Source organism: Rousettus aegyptiacus, unplaced genomic scaffold (assembly GCF_014176215.1).
Source record: "Rousettus aegyptiacus isolate mRouAeg1 unplaced genomic scaffold, mRouAeg1.p scaffold_m13_p_17, whole genome shotgun sequence".
NCBI classification, from domain to species: domain Eukaryota; kingdom Metazoa; phylum Chordata; class Mammalia; order Chiroptera; family Pteropodidae; genus Rousettus; species Rousettus aegyptiacus.
In genome coordinates, this window is record NW_023416292.1 from 26,161,265 (window position 1) to 26,175,810 (window position 14,546).

Consider the following 14,546-nt stretch of genomic DNA (forward strand, 5'->3'; position numbering starts at 1 on the left):
GTTCGGAGACCGGGAATGCCTCTGCCTGTGGCCGTTCAAGGTCCTGCTGGCCTCCAGCCGCGGTCAGGAGAGGGGAGGAGGCAGGAATGTGCGCTGGGCAGTCAGGACGCGAGTCTGCCACTCAGCCCTCACGCTGGAGGGGACAAGACCCCCCGCCACGGGGACCCTGTCTGCAATGGGTTAGTGGGGAGAGGTTATCGCGATTGACTCCAGGAGCCTGATACCAAAGGGGTTTGCTCCCTCCGAGGCCAGGTACACAGACAGCGTGGGGAGGCGACCCGGGAGTTCCCTGCAGAACTCATCTGCTCACACCTGGGGCGCTGTCTGTGGAGAATCCCCTCGGACTCCCCAGGACCATTCCCCGGCTCGCCCATTCTCAGCGAGCGAGGGTGGGGTGTCTAGCTGAAACTGGTGAGTTGGAGAGAAGGGGGGGGCACCCCACCAGCGGGGACTTCGTGGTTCTGATTTACAAGCACAGCTGTCGCTCTTCTGGGCCCCGTCATAGGCAGAGCCAGCCAGATTGTCCCCCCGGGGTGCCAAGACGTGGCTTTCTGCTTCCCCAGATTCCGAGCCCTTGTCGTGTTCAGCTGTCTCGGGAGGGTCCCCCACGATTCCCGACCTTCTTTCTGGGCTGCACTGCTCTCCCGCATTCGGCACTAAATTACACTTTTTTTTTTTTTTTTACAGGTGTGTATTCCTGTGGATTTGTGTTCTGACCTCGCCTCCGAGCCCATCGCAGGCCTTCACATAAAATCGCATATCGCGGATGTAATCATCAATCAGGAGTTGACAGAAACGGGGGAAAAGGAAAATAATTAAGTTTTAACTTAATTTTATTTCCTGATTTTAAAGTCGAGGTTTACTTTATTCATGATTCTTGATATTTAAGTGTCCATCGGAAAAGAAACCATTTACCTCTGCTACGGTGTCAAGGAAGCAGTTTAATCCGAGCCTGGGGTAAAAATCGTGACGAGAGGCAGGATTGCGCGATTTTGGAAAAGGAGAAAGTGGGAGTTGGTCGAGAGAAGCGTCGGGCACGTGAGATCATCACCGGCGTCGCGCCCGGGGAAAGTTCCGTCCCGGAAGGGCACACGCGGTGGTGTGCGGCCCCGGCTCCGTGAAGTGGCCAGGACAGGCGCATCTGAGAAGACAGGGAGGGGCGGCGTGGCTGCCCCGGGCGAGGGGGACGGAGTTGGGGGGACACGGCGCAGCGAGAGGACTGGCCGCCGACAGCCGAGCGCGCGGGCTCCTCCTCGGAGCGATGGAAATGTTTGAAAATTAATCGTCGTGCAGGTGGCACAACTCTGTGGAAAGCCCGAATGCGACCATGCCCTTTCAATGGGTGGATTTTACGGCGTGTGCATTAAATGGAGCGTGTGTGTGTTCTAGGACCCTCCTCTGCGCCGCTGGCCCGCACCAGCTTCGCGTCGCGGCTCCCGGGGCCTGTGTGTTGGGCGCAGGTGATCGATCACTCGGCAGGCTCTTCCGCTCAAGCTGGTTCGGGCATTTCTTGGGCGGATTGCAGAGCTGAGCACACCTAGCCTTGGGGGGCTGGCTGATGCACAGATCCCAGGGGTGACTCGCCCATGGGACGGGCGAGGCCGCGGGCGAGCAGGACGTCGCCGAGGCATTTATCGCGTGTGGGCACCCAGCCGTCTGCCGGTCTCTGAGCCCCTAAACCGGCCACACCCGCAGCACCTCCCCCCATCCGAGCAGGGGAAACCCAGCCGTTCAGGGCTGTGAATTTCTTCCCCGTGGGTCTCTCCTTTACTCTCACACAGGATGCGTCTCTCCCGACACCTCTGGTCACCAAATACGTGGGGGTTTTCCCCACGCCACGCAGTTCTCTGAGACACCGGCGGCATGTCCTACATTTTAACTCTATTCTGACGCAGTCTACCTGGAGAGCGCCAGATCCCACAGGCGAAGGGCTCGGTCCCACGAGACTCCCCCGACTCCAGACCGATCGCCAGCAGTAGGTCGCCAGGTTACCCACGACTTCGGTCCGACTCGGCTACAGACTGAGGTTCCGATGACCTCCTGCCCCTCGGGTTCGATTAATTTGCGAGAGTGGCTCCCGGAACTCAGGGGAACACCTGCTTACGGTTCCCGGCTTGTGAGGGGCCGTGATGAAGGACACAGGTGAACGTCCCGGCCAAGAGCGTGGGCGGCGAGGTCTGGGAACGTCCCGAGAGCAGGAGCTTCTGTCTTTGTGGAGTTGGGGTGCGTCGCCCTCCCGACGTGGACGTGTCCGCCAGCCCACGAGTCCCCGGAAGCCCGCGCTCTTGAGGCTTTGGGGGGGCCTCGCCACGTGGGCACCATCGATCATCGACTCCATTTTTAGCTCTCTCCCAGCCGAAGGCCGGATGTCTTGTTCTGTAAATGCTCGTCCTCAGGCTGACGGTCAAGTTCTGTGCCAGGGCCCCTGTGCGCTCTGCCCACCTGCCGACGGGGTCCGGCCGCAGAGGCCGTCTCTGCCCCCGGCTACTCTTCCCCTCGCCTCCAGGAGTGAGGACGGTGCCCGGCCCGTTGCCTTCTGTCACAAGCCCAGCTCAGGGGCTTTTTCCTGGGGTGGCCTCCTGAGCCTGTCCCTGTCTTTTGTCATGGGGCCTCGGACATGCCCTCACCTGATACCAGCCCCCAGGTGGGGAGGTGGGGGCCTCCTAGGATTCTGACTCTGTTCTGACCAGAGCTTAGGTCGCCCATCAAGGACTCCAGACCTGAGTGGCCTGGTTGGTCGAGTGACAAGTCCCGGCCACCCCATGCCCTGCGGGACCGGCGCGTCTTCTGTCCTGTTTAGGAAGTCCGCCCGCCCTCAGGACTCGGACCTGGCGTCCCGTGACTCAGGAGCTTTATTCCCGTACTTGTCGCCTTTGGACCTACCGGCCATTTGGAGCCGATGTTTGTCTGCTCCGTTTCGTTGGGAGTTTTCATCACGAATGGGTGTCGAACTCGGTCAGGCGCCTTTCTGGTTTTTTTTTGCTTCATTTCGCTGACACGTTATCTCGCATATGGTGGACCCTCCTCGCGTCCCTGGGATAAACCCCGCTGAGTCACGGGGCGTTGTGACAGTGCGTGGAGGTCATTTTTGTCCCCGATTGACAGGGTGAAGGGGGGTGTGATAGGACCGCCTCCCCCCAAAAAAGCTATGGGTCAAAAATGGAGTTTCTTCTGAGTGGCGAGTCATCGAGCTACTGTCCAAGGCCACGCCGGCGTGCCAAATCCCTTCGTTAGGTGGTTTCTAGGTTTTCATTTTCGTTTCTTGGCTATAAATGTTGCCGTGGTGAATGTTTCCTGTTTACTGCTTTTTTAACATCTGTCGAATTACTTTCTGGGTGAAAATTCCCAGGGGATGGTGGCCGAATCGAAGGTGTCCGACAGACCCTCTGTGACTCGACCTCGGCACGTTTCCCCTTTCGGGAGTTTGAGCCATGTTTCCATTTTCTTGAACTGACGAACCACGTGCTTGCTGAGGAAGCCACTGCACCGGGCAGAGGGAGGCTGCCCAGGGAACTGGGAAGGATTTGGCTTGAGCTGCTGATGCGTCCTGGGGTGCAGCCACCCTCTGGCTCGATGGCCTGTCCTTTGGTGCCCCCTTCTGGGAGACTCACCAACCAGCCCGCACGGCCCCTCCTAGGGGAGTCGCGGCGGGTGGGGCGGAAGGGCCGGCTGACAGCAGGCTTCACCAGGGGAAGGCGGTTCACCTGTCACTCAGAGGCCCAGGCGGCTGCTGTGCGGAGGCCAAGCCTACACACCTGGCCTCGCTTGGGGCAGGGCCACTTCCAGAAACGTGGCGGCCGGTCATTTCTTGACATTGGAGCTGTCCCTACCACCTCCCTCTCAGCGGCCGCCCGTCACCCAAGGCCGCGCGGTCCTCTCTGCCATCTTCCTGTGCGTGCGACGACGTCGTGGCTCTTGCGGGCACACGGGGCCCTTCCCGTTCTGCCTCCGCCCTCCTCGTCCTCTGCAGCCCCGTGCCTCCTGACTGCTCGCTGGAGCCCCGTGGGCTCTGTCCGCCTGGCCGGCCACCCGCTCGACCCGCCAGGCCTCTGCCCTGCTGCTTCCCGCGTGTGGGGTGCTGGTCCCGCACACCTCTCCTCGCAGCAGAACCTTTCCGTCAGGTCCCACCTCGACGCCCACCCCCCGAGGAACTCTTCCTCGACCCCCAGCCAGACGTTCCTTCCTGGGTACCCAGGGCACCCCGTTCCCAGTGCATGACTCTCCCTCTGCTCGTCCCGCCCCGTGTGCTGGCCCCGGCCCCTCCTTGCATCGCCTCGGGGTGCCTGGGGCACTGTGGGTGCTCGGGGACACTTGTTGGATGGATGGATGCACGTGCTCCGTGACTATGGGGTTCAGGGGTTCACCAGCTGAGGGAGGGCACTCGAGAAAGTCGTATTGCAGTTGTGTGTCCGACTCCCGAGCGGGAGCTGGGAGGACGGGCTCTGAGGCCTGGAGACGGGCGACGTGACCCCGTGTGGGCCTGAGATGCTTCCGATCAGGCTCGGGGGGAAGGTGGCCCTCGAAGTCATTGAGTTAATTGTAGGGAACAAACGCCGTGTGATGTCATCTCAGGAATGCAATTAAAGCTCAGCCGCCGCCGCTGAGCCTGTGAGGAGCCACCAGCCCGGCAGCCGCCACCGTCAGAGGCACCGAGGAAGGGCGGGACGTGGGACGTGGTGGCAGGACCCCTGTGCGCACATCTGCCTCCCGCCCGAGTGCTGGGCAGCCCCTCGGACACGCCGCAGGCCGCGGCTGCGATCAGAGCGGCCTCCGCCCCACACGACAGGTCAGCACCTCTCCCGGGGCAGTCGTGAGGACGGGTGGACCACGCTGGGTCCGAGCAGGGTCAGGGAGAGAGCACAGCTCCTGTCCTCTGAAGCCTGTAGTCTCAGGGAGGGGACAGAGCCAGTGTCCTCAGTTTGTATCAGAGCCTCCTGGGGACAAGGACGCTGAGCCACGCTGTGAGGGGTCAGACGAAGGGGGGGAAGATTCTCGTGGATGGGCCCCCTGTGGGGACCTGGCCCAGACGAGGCTGCTCTGCCCTCCCAGTTTCCTCCTGTGCCCAGCTGCTCCCCCGTGCACCCCCAGAGCTGGCCCTGTTCCTGCCGGAGCCTGGCCGCCATGACAGACACCCCAGTGGAGGAGTCCCTCGTCCAGCTGGTCCGCTGCTACCACCAGTACGCGGCCCGGGAGGGGGACGTGGAGACTCTGTCCCTGCAGGAGCTGAAGGCCCTGCTGGAGGACAACGTGCCCCGCTTCCTGGACAGCCTGGTGAGCGGGTCGGGGCTCAGGGGCGGGTGACGGGCCGTCGCGGGGGTGGACGGGCGGTTGCAGGGTCGGGCGGGTGGTAAGGGGGGGTGGGCAGGCGGCTGCTGGAGGACTTTACCCTGTGGGGGCAGCGCTGCGGGCAGGGTCTGCGGCCGGCTTTGTCCCCTGAGGCTGCCGGCAGGGCCCCCACGCCAGCCGAGCCTCGCTAATCCCCCGAAACTCCACCCCAACCGCAAACCTGTTTGTTCTGTCCCGTCTGGCTCCTCGCGGGGACAGCTCCTACCCCTTCCCCCTGCCCCTGCGCACGGGCCTGTCCTCTCCTAGCCGTCCCCAGGCCTCAAGGCCGCCTGTCGTGGGACACCCTGGACAGCCCCAGGGCCCAAGGCTTTGTCCTCGCCTCGTCCTGCACCCTCCCTGGGGGACGTGATGTCACAAATAATCCCTGGCAGGTGTCCCAGGCGGCGACAGCTGGCCCTGCCTGGTGCTGGCCCCGCGTGGGGCTGGAGGTGCAGACACAGGGCAGGTGGGCTCTGCCCTGAGGAGCTGCTGGTGTGAAGCCCCCGGGCTGGGTGGTCCCTGCAGGGGAGCTTGGCGATCAGCAGGGCAGCCACCGGCGGGCGGCCGGTCGCTCAGCCCTGCTCTGCAGCTGCGGCCAGTCGGCCACCAGCCAGCAGCGCCGGTCTACACCGCCTGTCTTGTCCGTGGGCACGGCGCAGCCCAGGCCCGGGCGCCGGGACCTGCCCCGCTCTGCCCCTTGTGCCTGATTCTGCAGCATGCTGTGTCCCTGCCACTGAGCGAGGAGCCGTTTCCAGCCCCTGGCTGGCAGGGCCACCCCTGGCCCCGGCCTGGCCTGGCCCCCGCCAGTGGGCGGTGGAGAGCCTGGCGGTCTTGCGGGGCCGCGGCCGGGGCAGCGGCTGACCGCCCGCCCTTCCTCAGGGCCGGAGGGAGCCGTACTTCATCAGTGAGCTGTTCCGGGCGGCGGACAAGGACAAGGACAACCAGCTCTCCTTCGACGAGTTCCTGTACGTGCTGGGCAAGCTGCTGAGGGACTGCCACCTGCAGTACCACCGGCGGCTGTGCGCCCAGCGCTGCGCCCAGCGCGGCCTCTACTGAGGGGGGCGCAGCAGCCTCCCCGGGGCCAGCTGCGTGCGCCCTGCGGGCGTGCACACACACGCGCGTGTCCGCGGGGAGGACCACGCGAGGAAGGCGAATAAAGCAATTTCGTGACAGTTTCCGGTGTCTCAGTTCACGGTTAGGGAAGGGGGGATTCGGTCCCCCAGGTACCGGGTCCCCCCTGGAGCCGCGTCTGAGCGGGAGGCGGCCCTTGCCCTCTGCCTTCGACCCAGAGGGGGAGTCTCCTCTTCGGGGAGCCGGCCCTCAACACGTGACGTTCTGGTCACTCATTCACTGCACACGCACGATGGGACAGGGGCCCGGGGGTGGGGGGCGGAGGCGCCGGCCGTGTAGGCCCTGCCTGTGGAGGTCTCCGGGGACTGGGGGAGCCCCAACGCGCCTGCGCACAAAGGCGGAGCAGCCGAGCAGGGCCCCGGATGGCGGGGGGCGGGGATGAGGGTGCCGGTGCTGGCGCTGGCAGCTGACGAGGGTGGCGGCGTCAGGGCCAGCCGGGGAGGGAGGACTGTGAGGTGGGTTCAGCGTGCGCTGAGTCAGAGACCGAGACTAGGGCAAAGCCAGCGACCCGGCCTGTTGTGGGGAAGCGCGATGAGGGGTGACTGTCAATCAGGGAAGTCTTCCTGGAGGCGAGAAGGGCTGGGTCTGGTTTTACTAATAAAAAATGATGATGGGCGTGGGCGTTACTCCGACTCAGGGATACCTGTGACTCACCGAGCCACGTCCTCCTGTGGTCCCGGGCTCCTGCCCTGTCTCTGTGCCGTACCCCGGAGGGACGGAGGGTCCCCCGGACCCCCGTCCTTACGCCCTGCGGGGCCCATCGTGGCGGCTTTCTTCTCTGAGGACGGTCTGGATGTGGCAGAAACGACGCACGGGCCATCGCCTGCGCTGCTTCCCCCTGCAGCTGACGGAGGGGCGGGGGTGGGGTGGGGGTGGCTTAAGGGGCTGGGTTTGGGGCCCTCCGCAGCTGGTCTGGGCGCCGCGGGCTGAGCGGGGGCTTCTGTCCCTCACGCGTCGAGCTCTGAAGCCGGGTTTCGTCCGGCTGCTCTCCGGGCCGGGCCCCCCTCGCCACCCCTCCCACGCTTGCCAGTGTTTGCCCTTTGGGACTCGGCTGGGCCCCCAGCCATCCCCCCGGACCTTCGGCACTCATGGGGCCTGAACCCCACCCCCGTGGAGGTGCGTGTCCTGCTGCCCCCCGGTGGGGCTTGCTGTCTGCGTCCTCCGCCGGGCCAGGGGCTGCGTCTCGCCACCTCCTCATCCCATGGGGCCCAGGGCCAGCATGCAGTGCGTGCGCAGCGGAGCTGGGGGGCGGCATTCAGGAAACGGCGGGAATCCGACCGCGACCGGCTCTCTGCCGCCCCCCACAGGCGTCTTCCTCTCGTCCGAGGCAGGGAGGCTGCTGGCTGGTGACCCAGGCCACCCGTCCCCAGGCCCAGGGCACGGTTCCTCTTGCCCATCTTTGCAGGCCTTTGAGCACTGCCCCCGCCCCCCCCCCCCGGGTCTGCCCAGCGGGGTTTCTCCACGGCCCTTCCCACGCTGTCCTCACTTCCTCAGCCCCCGCCGGGCGGGCTCAGGTCTGTTGGGACACAGAGGGGACCGAGCTCTTTCCTGTAAACAGAGCCAGGTTCCGCTGCCCCCGGGTTACCCCACGTCCGACAGCGGGATTGCAGGCCCTGCCTCCCCTGCCTTGCTTGCCCAATGCCTGGGACGTCCTCTCCCCTGGGGTGTCCGCTCCCCTGGGACAGCTGGCCCACCTCCTGCCCCCTCTGCAGCCCCTGCGGCTGTGTCTGGGGGTGCGCCTCTGGGGGCCCGGGTTCCGGCCTCCGCGGGCCAGCACGCCCTTGACGAGCTCACGTGCACCTTGCATCTCCCTCACTGGGCCTGGAGACTGTTCTCCTTACTCTCTGGATGAAGAAAGCTGTCCCTGAGGGACTGTCTGGGGGAGGGGTGCGGGGGTGGAGCTTTAAGAGAGCCGTGTCCCCGGGTCAGGGTCTGGGGAGACGTCATCCCGACCAGCCCCTCATTGTCCCCGCTGACAGAGGGCTCTGCCCCGGGCTGGATAGCACATGCCAAGGACAGTCCCACAGAAGCCAGCTTCCTTGTTCCGATGTCTGCTCCTTGGTGCCAAAGCACCAAGACAAGGCAGGAGACGCGCCCACAAGAAGGAGCTCGAGCAACTCCCCGTGCCTCGGTTTCCTCCTCTGTCACACACGGATAATGGTACCTGTACGACTCACTTCACGGGGTCGGTGGGTGCCCAAACACTCTGTGACTGTGACGTGCTTCATGGGCTTAGGTCACACGGGAGAGGGCCTGGTGAACAAGCCCTCGACCGTTGGTCGAAACGTGTCATGTCGTACATCAGAAACAGGTTGACTAATCTCTTGCCAAGGGAGTTAGGCTGCATTTGGGTGGCAGATTTATATCTCCTGCCTGTTCCAAAAGTGATCGAAGGCGGCTGGCGTGATAACGGGAATTTCTGCACTGGAGAAGAGAGAGACAAGCGTTCAATTTCACATCCACCTACCCGCCCCCCCCCCCAGTAAATATTAATCGAGCACTTACTATGTACCAGGCCCTAGGGGCATGATGTGGTTTCTGCTCGTAAGAGGCTCCTGGTCTCAAAGAGAAGGCAGACAACAACCAGGGGGATCACAATGCAGCAGGGCGCGCACTGGGGCGCACAAGGGCTTTGGGGAGCAGGAGAGAAGGATGAACTCTTGGCGACAGGGGTGGGGAGGGAGGGTCGGGCCGGCCAAGGCCAGCCAGCAGAGGGCGCCCGGACTGGATCAGGAAGTGGGAGGAGGGCTTGCGGGGCAGAGGCATTCCAGGCGTGGGCGGGAAGTGAGCGATGGTCACACCACTTCATAAGTCACCTGAATCACTTGACGCATCAAATGTTGTGTCTCGCGGGGCCTCGGTTTCCTCATCTGCGAGACGGGAATTGTGAGAGTCCAAACCCCATAGGCTGAGAGAATTAAATGGCTCGGTGGCCATAAAGCACTTCCCAGGGTACCTGGCCCGCCGTGAAAGCCGGATCTGTCCCAGCCCTGATTTCGCTCCTGTTTGTTCTCATGATTGGTCGTCATTGCTGCTCCTGGGTTCGCCAGGGAGGCAGAGGCGGGTGATCCAGGCTGCGTCCTCGTCCTTGGGGGCCGGCAGCCCATCTGGGGGGCCCGGGACACCCGCGGCGCAGGGACCATGCTGCGCCCGCACACGGGGCCCCTTGCCCCACACTGCTCCGAGTGCTTGACTCGGATTTTGTGTAAACGTTTTATCAAAATGTCATGATACTAAGAAAAGTCCACGAATCATAAATATTATTAATGCTCACAACAGCACTATAAGGTAGATTCTCTTCATTTGTAGGTGGAAACACTTAAAAATTAAAACCACTTTAATTGTGGCAAAATACACATAGCGTAAAGTTTACCATTTTAACCATTTTTAAGCGTACAGTTCAGTCGTAAGTACGTTCACATTTGATCTCCATGACTGTTACCATTTTGCACCTGAAACTCCATCCTCGACATGCAACTCACCCCGCCCCCCGCCACCACCCCCTCCCTCTCTGTCTCTATGAACTTGACGCCTGAAGGTACCTCACCTAAGTGGGTTCGTACAGTATCTGTCTTTCCGTGTCTGGCTTATTTCACTTAGCGTAATGTCCTCGAGGTTCATCCGCCTCGCGTCAGAATTTCCTTCCTTTTTAAAGGCTGAATAATATTCCACGGCGGGTACGAACCACATTTTATCTGCCCATCATCCGTGGACAGATGCTTAGGTTGCTTCCACCTTTTGACTCTTGTGAAGAACGCTGCTATGAACGTGGCTGTACGAATACTTTTTTGAGACTCTGCTTTCAATTATTTTGTATAGAAACCCAGAAGTCCAAGTGCTGGATTATCTGGTGATTCTGTTTTTACTTTTTTGAGGAACCACCATCGTTTTCCATGGCGGCTGCGCCATCTCACACTCCTGCCAGCAGGGCACGAGGGTTCCAATTTCTCCACGTCCCCCCCAACCCTCGTTATTTTCTGTTTATGTTGCCATTCTCATGCGTGTGAGTGGACAGCTAACCGTGGTTTGGATCTGCAGTTCTTTAAAGGTTAGTCATCTGCTTATTGACTCTTTGTGTATCTTCGTTGGAGAAATGTCTATTCAAGTCCCTTTGACCATTCGTCAATCAGGGCGCTGTTTTTTTTTGTTGTTAAGTTGTAGTTCTTTAGATATTCCGGATTCTAACCCTTTATCAGATATGTGATTTGCAGTTATTTTCTCATATTTTGTAGGTTGAAGGGAGACTCTGTCTTTAATCTCAATAACGGAGGGAACTAGGCACAGAGAGGGTAAGTAAATGGCCCAAGGTCGCCCAGTGAAAAGTTCCTGATACGACGAAGCTGTGGAAACAGACAGGAGAAGCGACTCCCGTCCACTTCCCCCCGGGAGGCGCGGACGCACCCGGCGAACCTTTGCTGAGTGTGTGAAGGAAGGAGAGAGAGGAAACGGGTTTTTCCCAGCACAATCACTGTCTTGTCTGATCAGGCTCTGGAACCCGTGTCTCCCGGCTCTGGTCTGGAAGCTGCCACACCTGTGCCGAGCAGGGCGGGGCTGGCTGAACCGCCTCACCTTCTGCGCTCAGCTCTGCCTCTGCAGCCCGAGCAGGTCCCTGCCCCACCTCCCTGCCAGGCCTGTTCCCAGGCTCTCCATGGGTTGGATGGGTGATAAGTGCTTTGGAGCAAGAGAAATGTACCACAAATCTTCAGCGGTGGAAGACAGTTAATCTGAGCGGTATTTCGCTGGAGGGAGGGGCTCGTTCCTGCTGAAATGCTGGGGAGCCGGTCACCTCCTCTTCAACTCTTGGGCACAAAACATTTCCGGCTTCTCCAAAGTTCACCTCCACATGAGACCCCACAGAGCGGGGTCCCCTTTGGCCTAGGCCCCCGGGGTCCCAGGCACCCCATCATCCCACACAGGCTTTGAAGGGACCTTGCTGTGTGCTTGGCGAGGCTCAGTGCCTCCCGCACACAGAGGCACCCCAAGCCAGCCTCCGCCTCTGGGCACAGCGCGCCCCCAGCTTCACAGAAGGCGGGGCGAGGGCAGCTGGAGAGGAACCCACAGGCCCTTAGCAGCCCGTGTCCCCACAGAGTCTGACCACCCACAAAATAACACCCATAAGGGAACCACTGCACCCCACAGAACCACTGAAACCCCGCAGCGGGCTGCGAGCCTTGACCGTGAGGGGCCCTTGGACCCTTTGAGCATCTGATGAAAGCGGAGAGATGTGTTTCTACGCATGCTCCAGACAGCGCCTGCGCCCGGGGCTCCCTCCCAGAGCCAGACCAACAGGCCTCGGGGCGTGAGATTAGCAAGTGAGCGGGGACTCAGGACTCAGGAGGCGCGTCCTGGTCGCCAAGCTGGGGGGAATGCCAGCGGCTCAGAAGCATCCCCACCTGGGCCTCTTCCTGGTCCCGCTGCTGAGCGCCACTGCCCGGCAGACACCACCCCCGCCCACCCCCAACCGGCCGAAATGTTCATCCCGCAGCGATTGCCCCACTCAGCTGGTTAGGAAACCCGAGGCTGTGGCAACCCTGGAGGGAGCGGCCACCTCCGGCAGCCAAGGGCGGCTGGCCACGCCCGGCCGCTATAAAAGGGAGCAGCTGCCGCTCAGCCCCACATCCTGTCCACTGTTTCTCAGACACCTGGTAAGTGGGACTGCCCCCCCCCCCCCATGAGCCAGCCCTGCGAGGGCGGCGTGGAGCAGCGGCCTCTGAGGTTGGGGGGAGAGCACAGGGGATCTGGCCCGAGACTCCGCATCCCCCGAGCGCCAAGGAGGAGCCGGGTCCCCAGGACGCTGGCGAGGGCGCATTTGCTTCCCAGGCTGGGCCCTTCCTGGGCAGAGGGGGAGGGTGTGGGGAGAGCTGGCAGGCACTGTGCGTGCACCTGTGCGTGTGTCGTGTGTTTGCGCGTGCGCGTGCGCCCCTGCCCCCTCCCGCTCTGCTATCCCTGTCCTCCCTCTGCCGCGGTCGGTCATGGCCGGCTCTAGCCACTCGGGTGGTGTGGGCCGGGACGCAGCCATCACCTGGGGCAGGGGCCTTCCGCGAGCGCCCCAGTCTTCCCTCTGCCGCGGCCAGAGGCCCCATCCCCACCCCGGGTTCCCGCTGTGCGCCCCCTTCCAGGTGGGACAGACAGACGCTCGAGCACCATGCTGACGGAACTGGAGAGCGCCATGAACAACTTCATCGACATCTTCCACAAGTACTCGCTGGAGAAGGGCAACTATCACGCCCTGTACAGGGACGACCTGAAGAAGCTGCTGGAGGCCGAGTGTCCTCAGTACATGAAGGTGCAGAGGGGCCGGGCCCGGTGCGGCGGGGGCGCGGCACCCCGCCCCCCTCCAGCCCCACCCCCAGCCCCGCCCCCAGCCCCGCCCCGCCCCCGCCCCATCCACAGCCCTGCGTCTGCTGCCCACCTTCACACCCTGCTCTTTCCCCTCACTCTCCACAGAAGAAGGATGCGGACACCTGGTTCAGAGAGCTGGACGTCAACAAGGACAACGCCGTCAACTTCGAGGAGTTCCTGGCGCTGGTGGTGAAGGTGGGCATCGCGGCCCACGAGGACATCCACAAGGACCACAACCACTAGCAAAGACGCCGTGGCCGGGCCGGGCCCCGGGCTGCCCCTGGAGGAGAATAAAGGAGTTGATACCTCAGGCCCCTCTCCGGTCTCTTGCTTTGCTCTCATGCAGGGAGGTCCCCCGGGGGGGGGGGGGGGGGTGGACAGACGCGGGGAAAAGCCCCGGGAAGAAACCAGACCTCTGCTGCGCCTGCCCCACATCTCTCCCGGGCCTACCACGTGTCTGGTCTCCTCCCTGCGGTCCCCCCAAACGACTTCTGACTCTCCTCCGGCCCTGGCCTCAGTCACTGGCTCTCGGACTTAAAGATTCTAAAACGTCCATGACACTATAGCTGATGATCTTCCTACTTGTCCCCCAGTGGGTGCTCAGGGAACAGGGGGATGTAAAGGAAACGCTCTCTAAACGACACGTGAACACCCAGCTGATGTCTGAGATATGACTCTTGGGAAACTGGGCATAACTGTGCAGAAGAGTGTGTGCGCGTGCGCGTGCGCACGTGTGAGAGAGCCTGATGCTGTGCGTGCTGTGGCTGTAGGTGGGTGTTCAGAGTCCCACAGTGCCTGACACTAAGGGCCCCTTCGCCCCACACTTGTAGCTTCTTCTTAGAGACTCTGGAAATGTTTCTTCTCTCTCGACTCCCAACCTCCCGACTGGATTAAATATGGAAGGAACGGGCCCCCAGGCCAGCCCGCTCGCTCCGAGCGCCGGGCACTCAGCCGCTGCCCCGCCTGGCCGATGCCGTGGTGACCAGCGAGTTACCTAAAGCAACCGCCCTGTGGTCACCCCGGCGTCTCCAAGGCCCGGCACGCGGGGAAGCCAGCCCCCAGCCCCGGACCAAGTCTCCGTGCTGTGGCTTGGGGAATTTTCCGCCATCCCCCTGGAGTGGTGGGGGTGTCGGTGATGGGAAAGGGGGTGGGGATCTCTAAGCCAGGGTTCTTCGCTTGGCCGGTTACACATCCCTGGGAGGGAGCCCGGGGCGCAGGCGCCGTCCGGAGCATGCGCAGAAGCACGTCCCTCCGCTTTCATCAGATGCTCAAAGGGTCCAAGGGCCCCTCACGGTCAAGGCTCGCAGCCCGCTGCGGGGTTTCAGCGGTTCTGTGGGGTGCAGTGGTTCCCTTATGGGTGTTGTTTTGTGGGTGGTCAGACTCTGTGGGGACACGGGCTGCTAAGGGCCCGTGGGTTCCTCTCCAGCTGCCCTCGCCCCGCCTCCTGTGAAGCTGGGGGTGCGCTGTACCCGGAGGCGGAGGCTGACTTGGGGTCCCTCTGTGTGCGGGAGGCACTGAGCCTCTGCATGCACACAGCAGGGTCCCTTCAAAGCCTGTGTGGGATGGTGGGGTGCCTGGGACCCCGGGGGCCTGGGCCAAAGGGGACCCCGCTCTGTGGGGTCTCGTGTGGAGGTGAACTTTGGAGAAGCCGGAAATGTTTTGTGCCCAAGAGTTGAAGAGGAGGTGACCGGCTCCCCAGCATTTCAGCAGGAACGAGCCCCTCCCTCCAGCGAAATGCTGCTCAGATT

At 62.5% G+C, this 14,546-nt stretch overlaps 2 protein-coding genes across 2 annotated transcripts; both read left to right on the forward strand.

Annotated features, from left to right (window-relative positions):
* Positions 1 to 4,998: 4,998 nt before the first annotated feature.
* LOC107500623 (protein S100-A15A-like) lies at positions 4,999 to 6,381 on the forward strand. Its single transcript, XM_036235179.1, has 3 exons — positions 4,999 to 5,279; positions 5,400 to 5,412; positions 6,205 to 6,381. Exons 1-3 carry the CDS (start codon positions 4,999 to 5,001, stop codon positions 6,379 to 6,381), a joined length of 471 nt encoding a protein of 156 aa, XP_036091072.1.
* Positions 6,382 to 12,012: 5,631 nt separating this feature from the next.
* On the forward strand, positions 12,013 to 13,108 carry S100A8 (S100 calcium binding protein A8). Its single transcript, XM_016126060.1, has 3 exons — positions 12,013 to 12,101; positions 12,576 to 12,742; positions 12,904 to 13,108. The coding sequence occupies exons 2-3, from the start codon at positions 12,602 to 12,604 to the stop codon at positions 13,039 to 13,041; spliced, it is 279 nt and encodes a 92-aa protein (XP_015981546.1). The 5' UTR covers positions 12,013 to 12,101; positions 12,576 to 12,601; the 3' UTR covers positions 13,042 to 13,108.
* Positions 13,109 to 14,546: the final 1,438 nt, after the last annotated feature.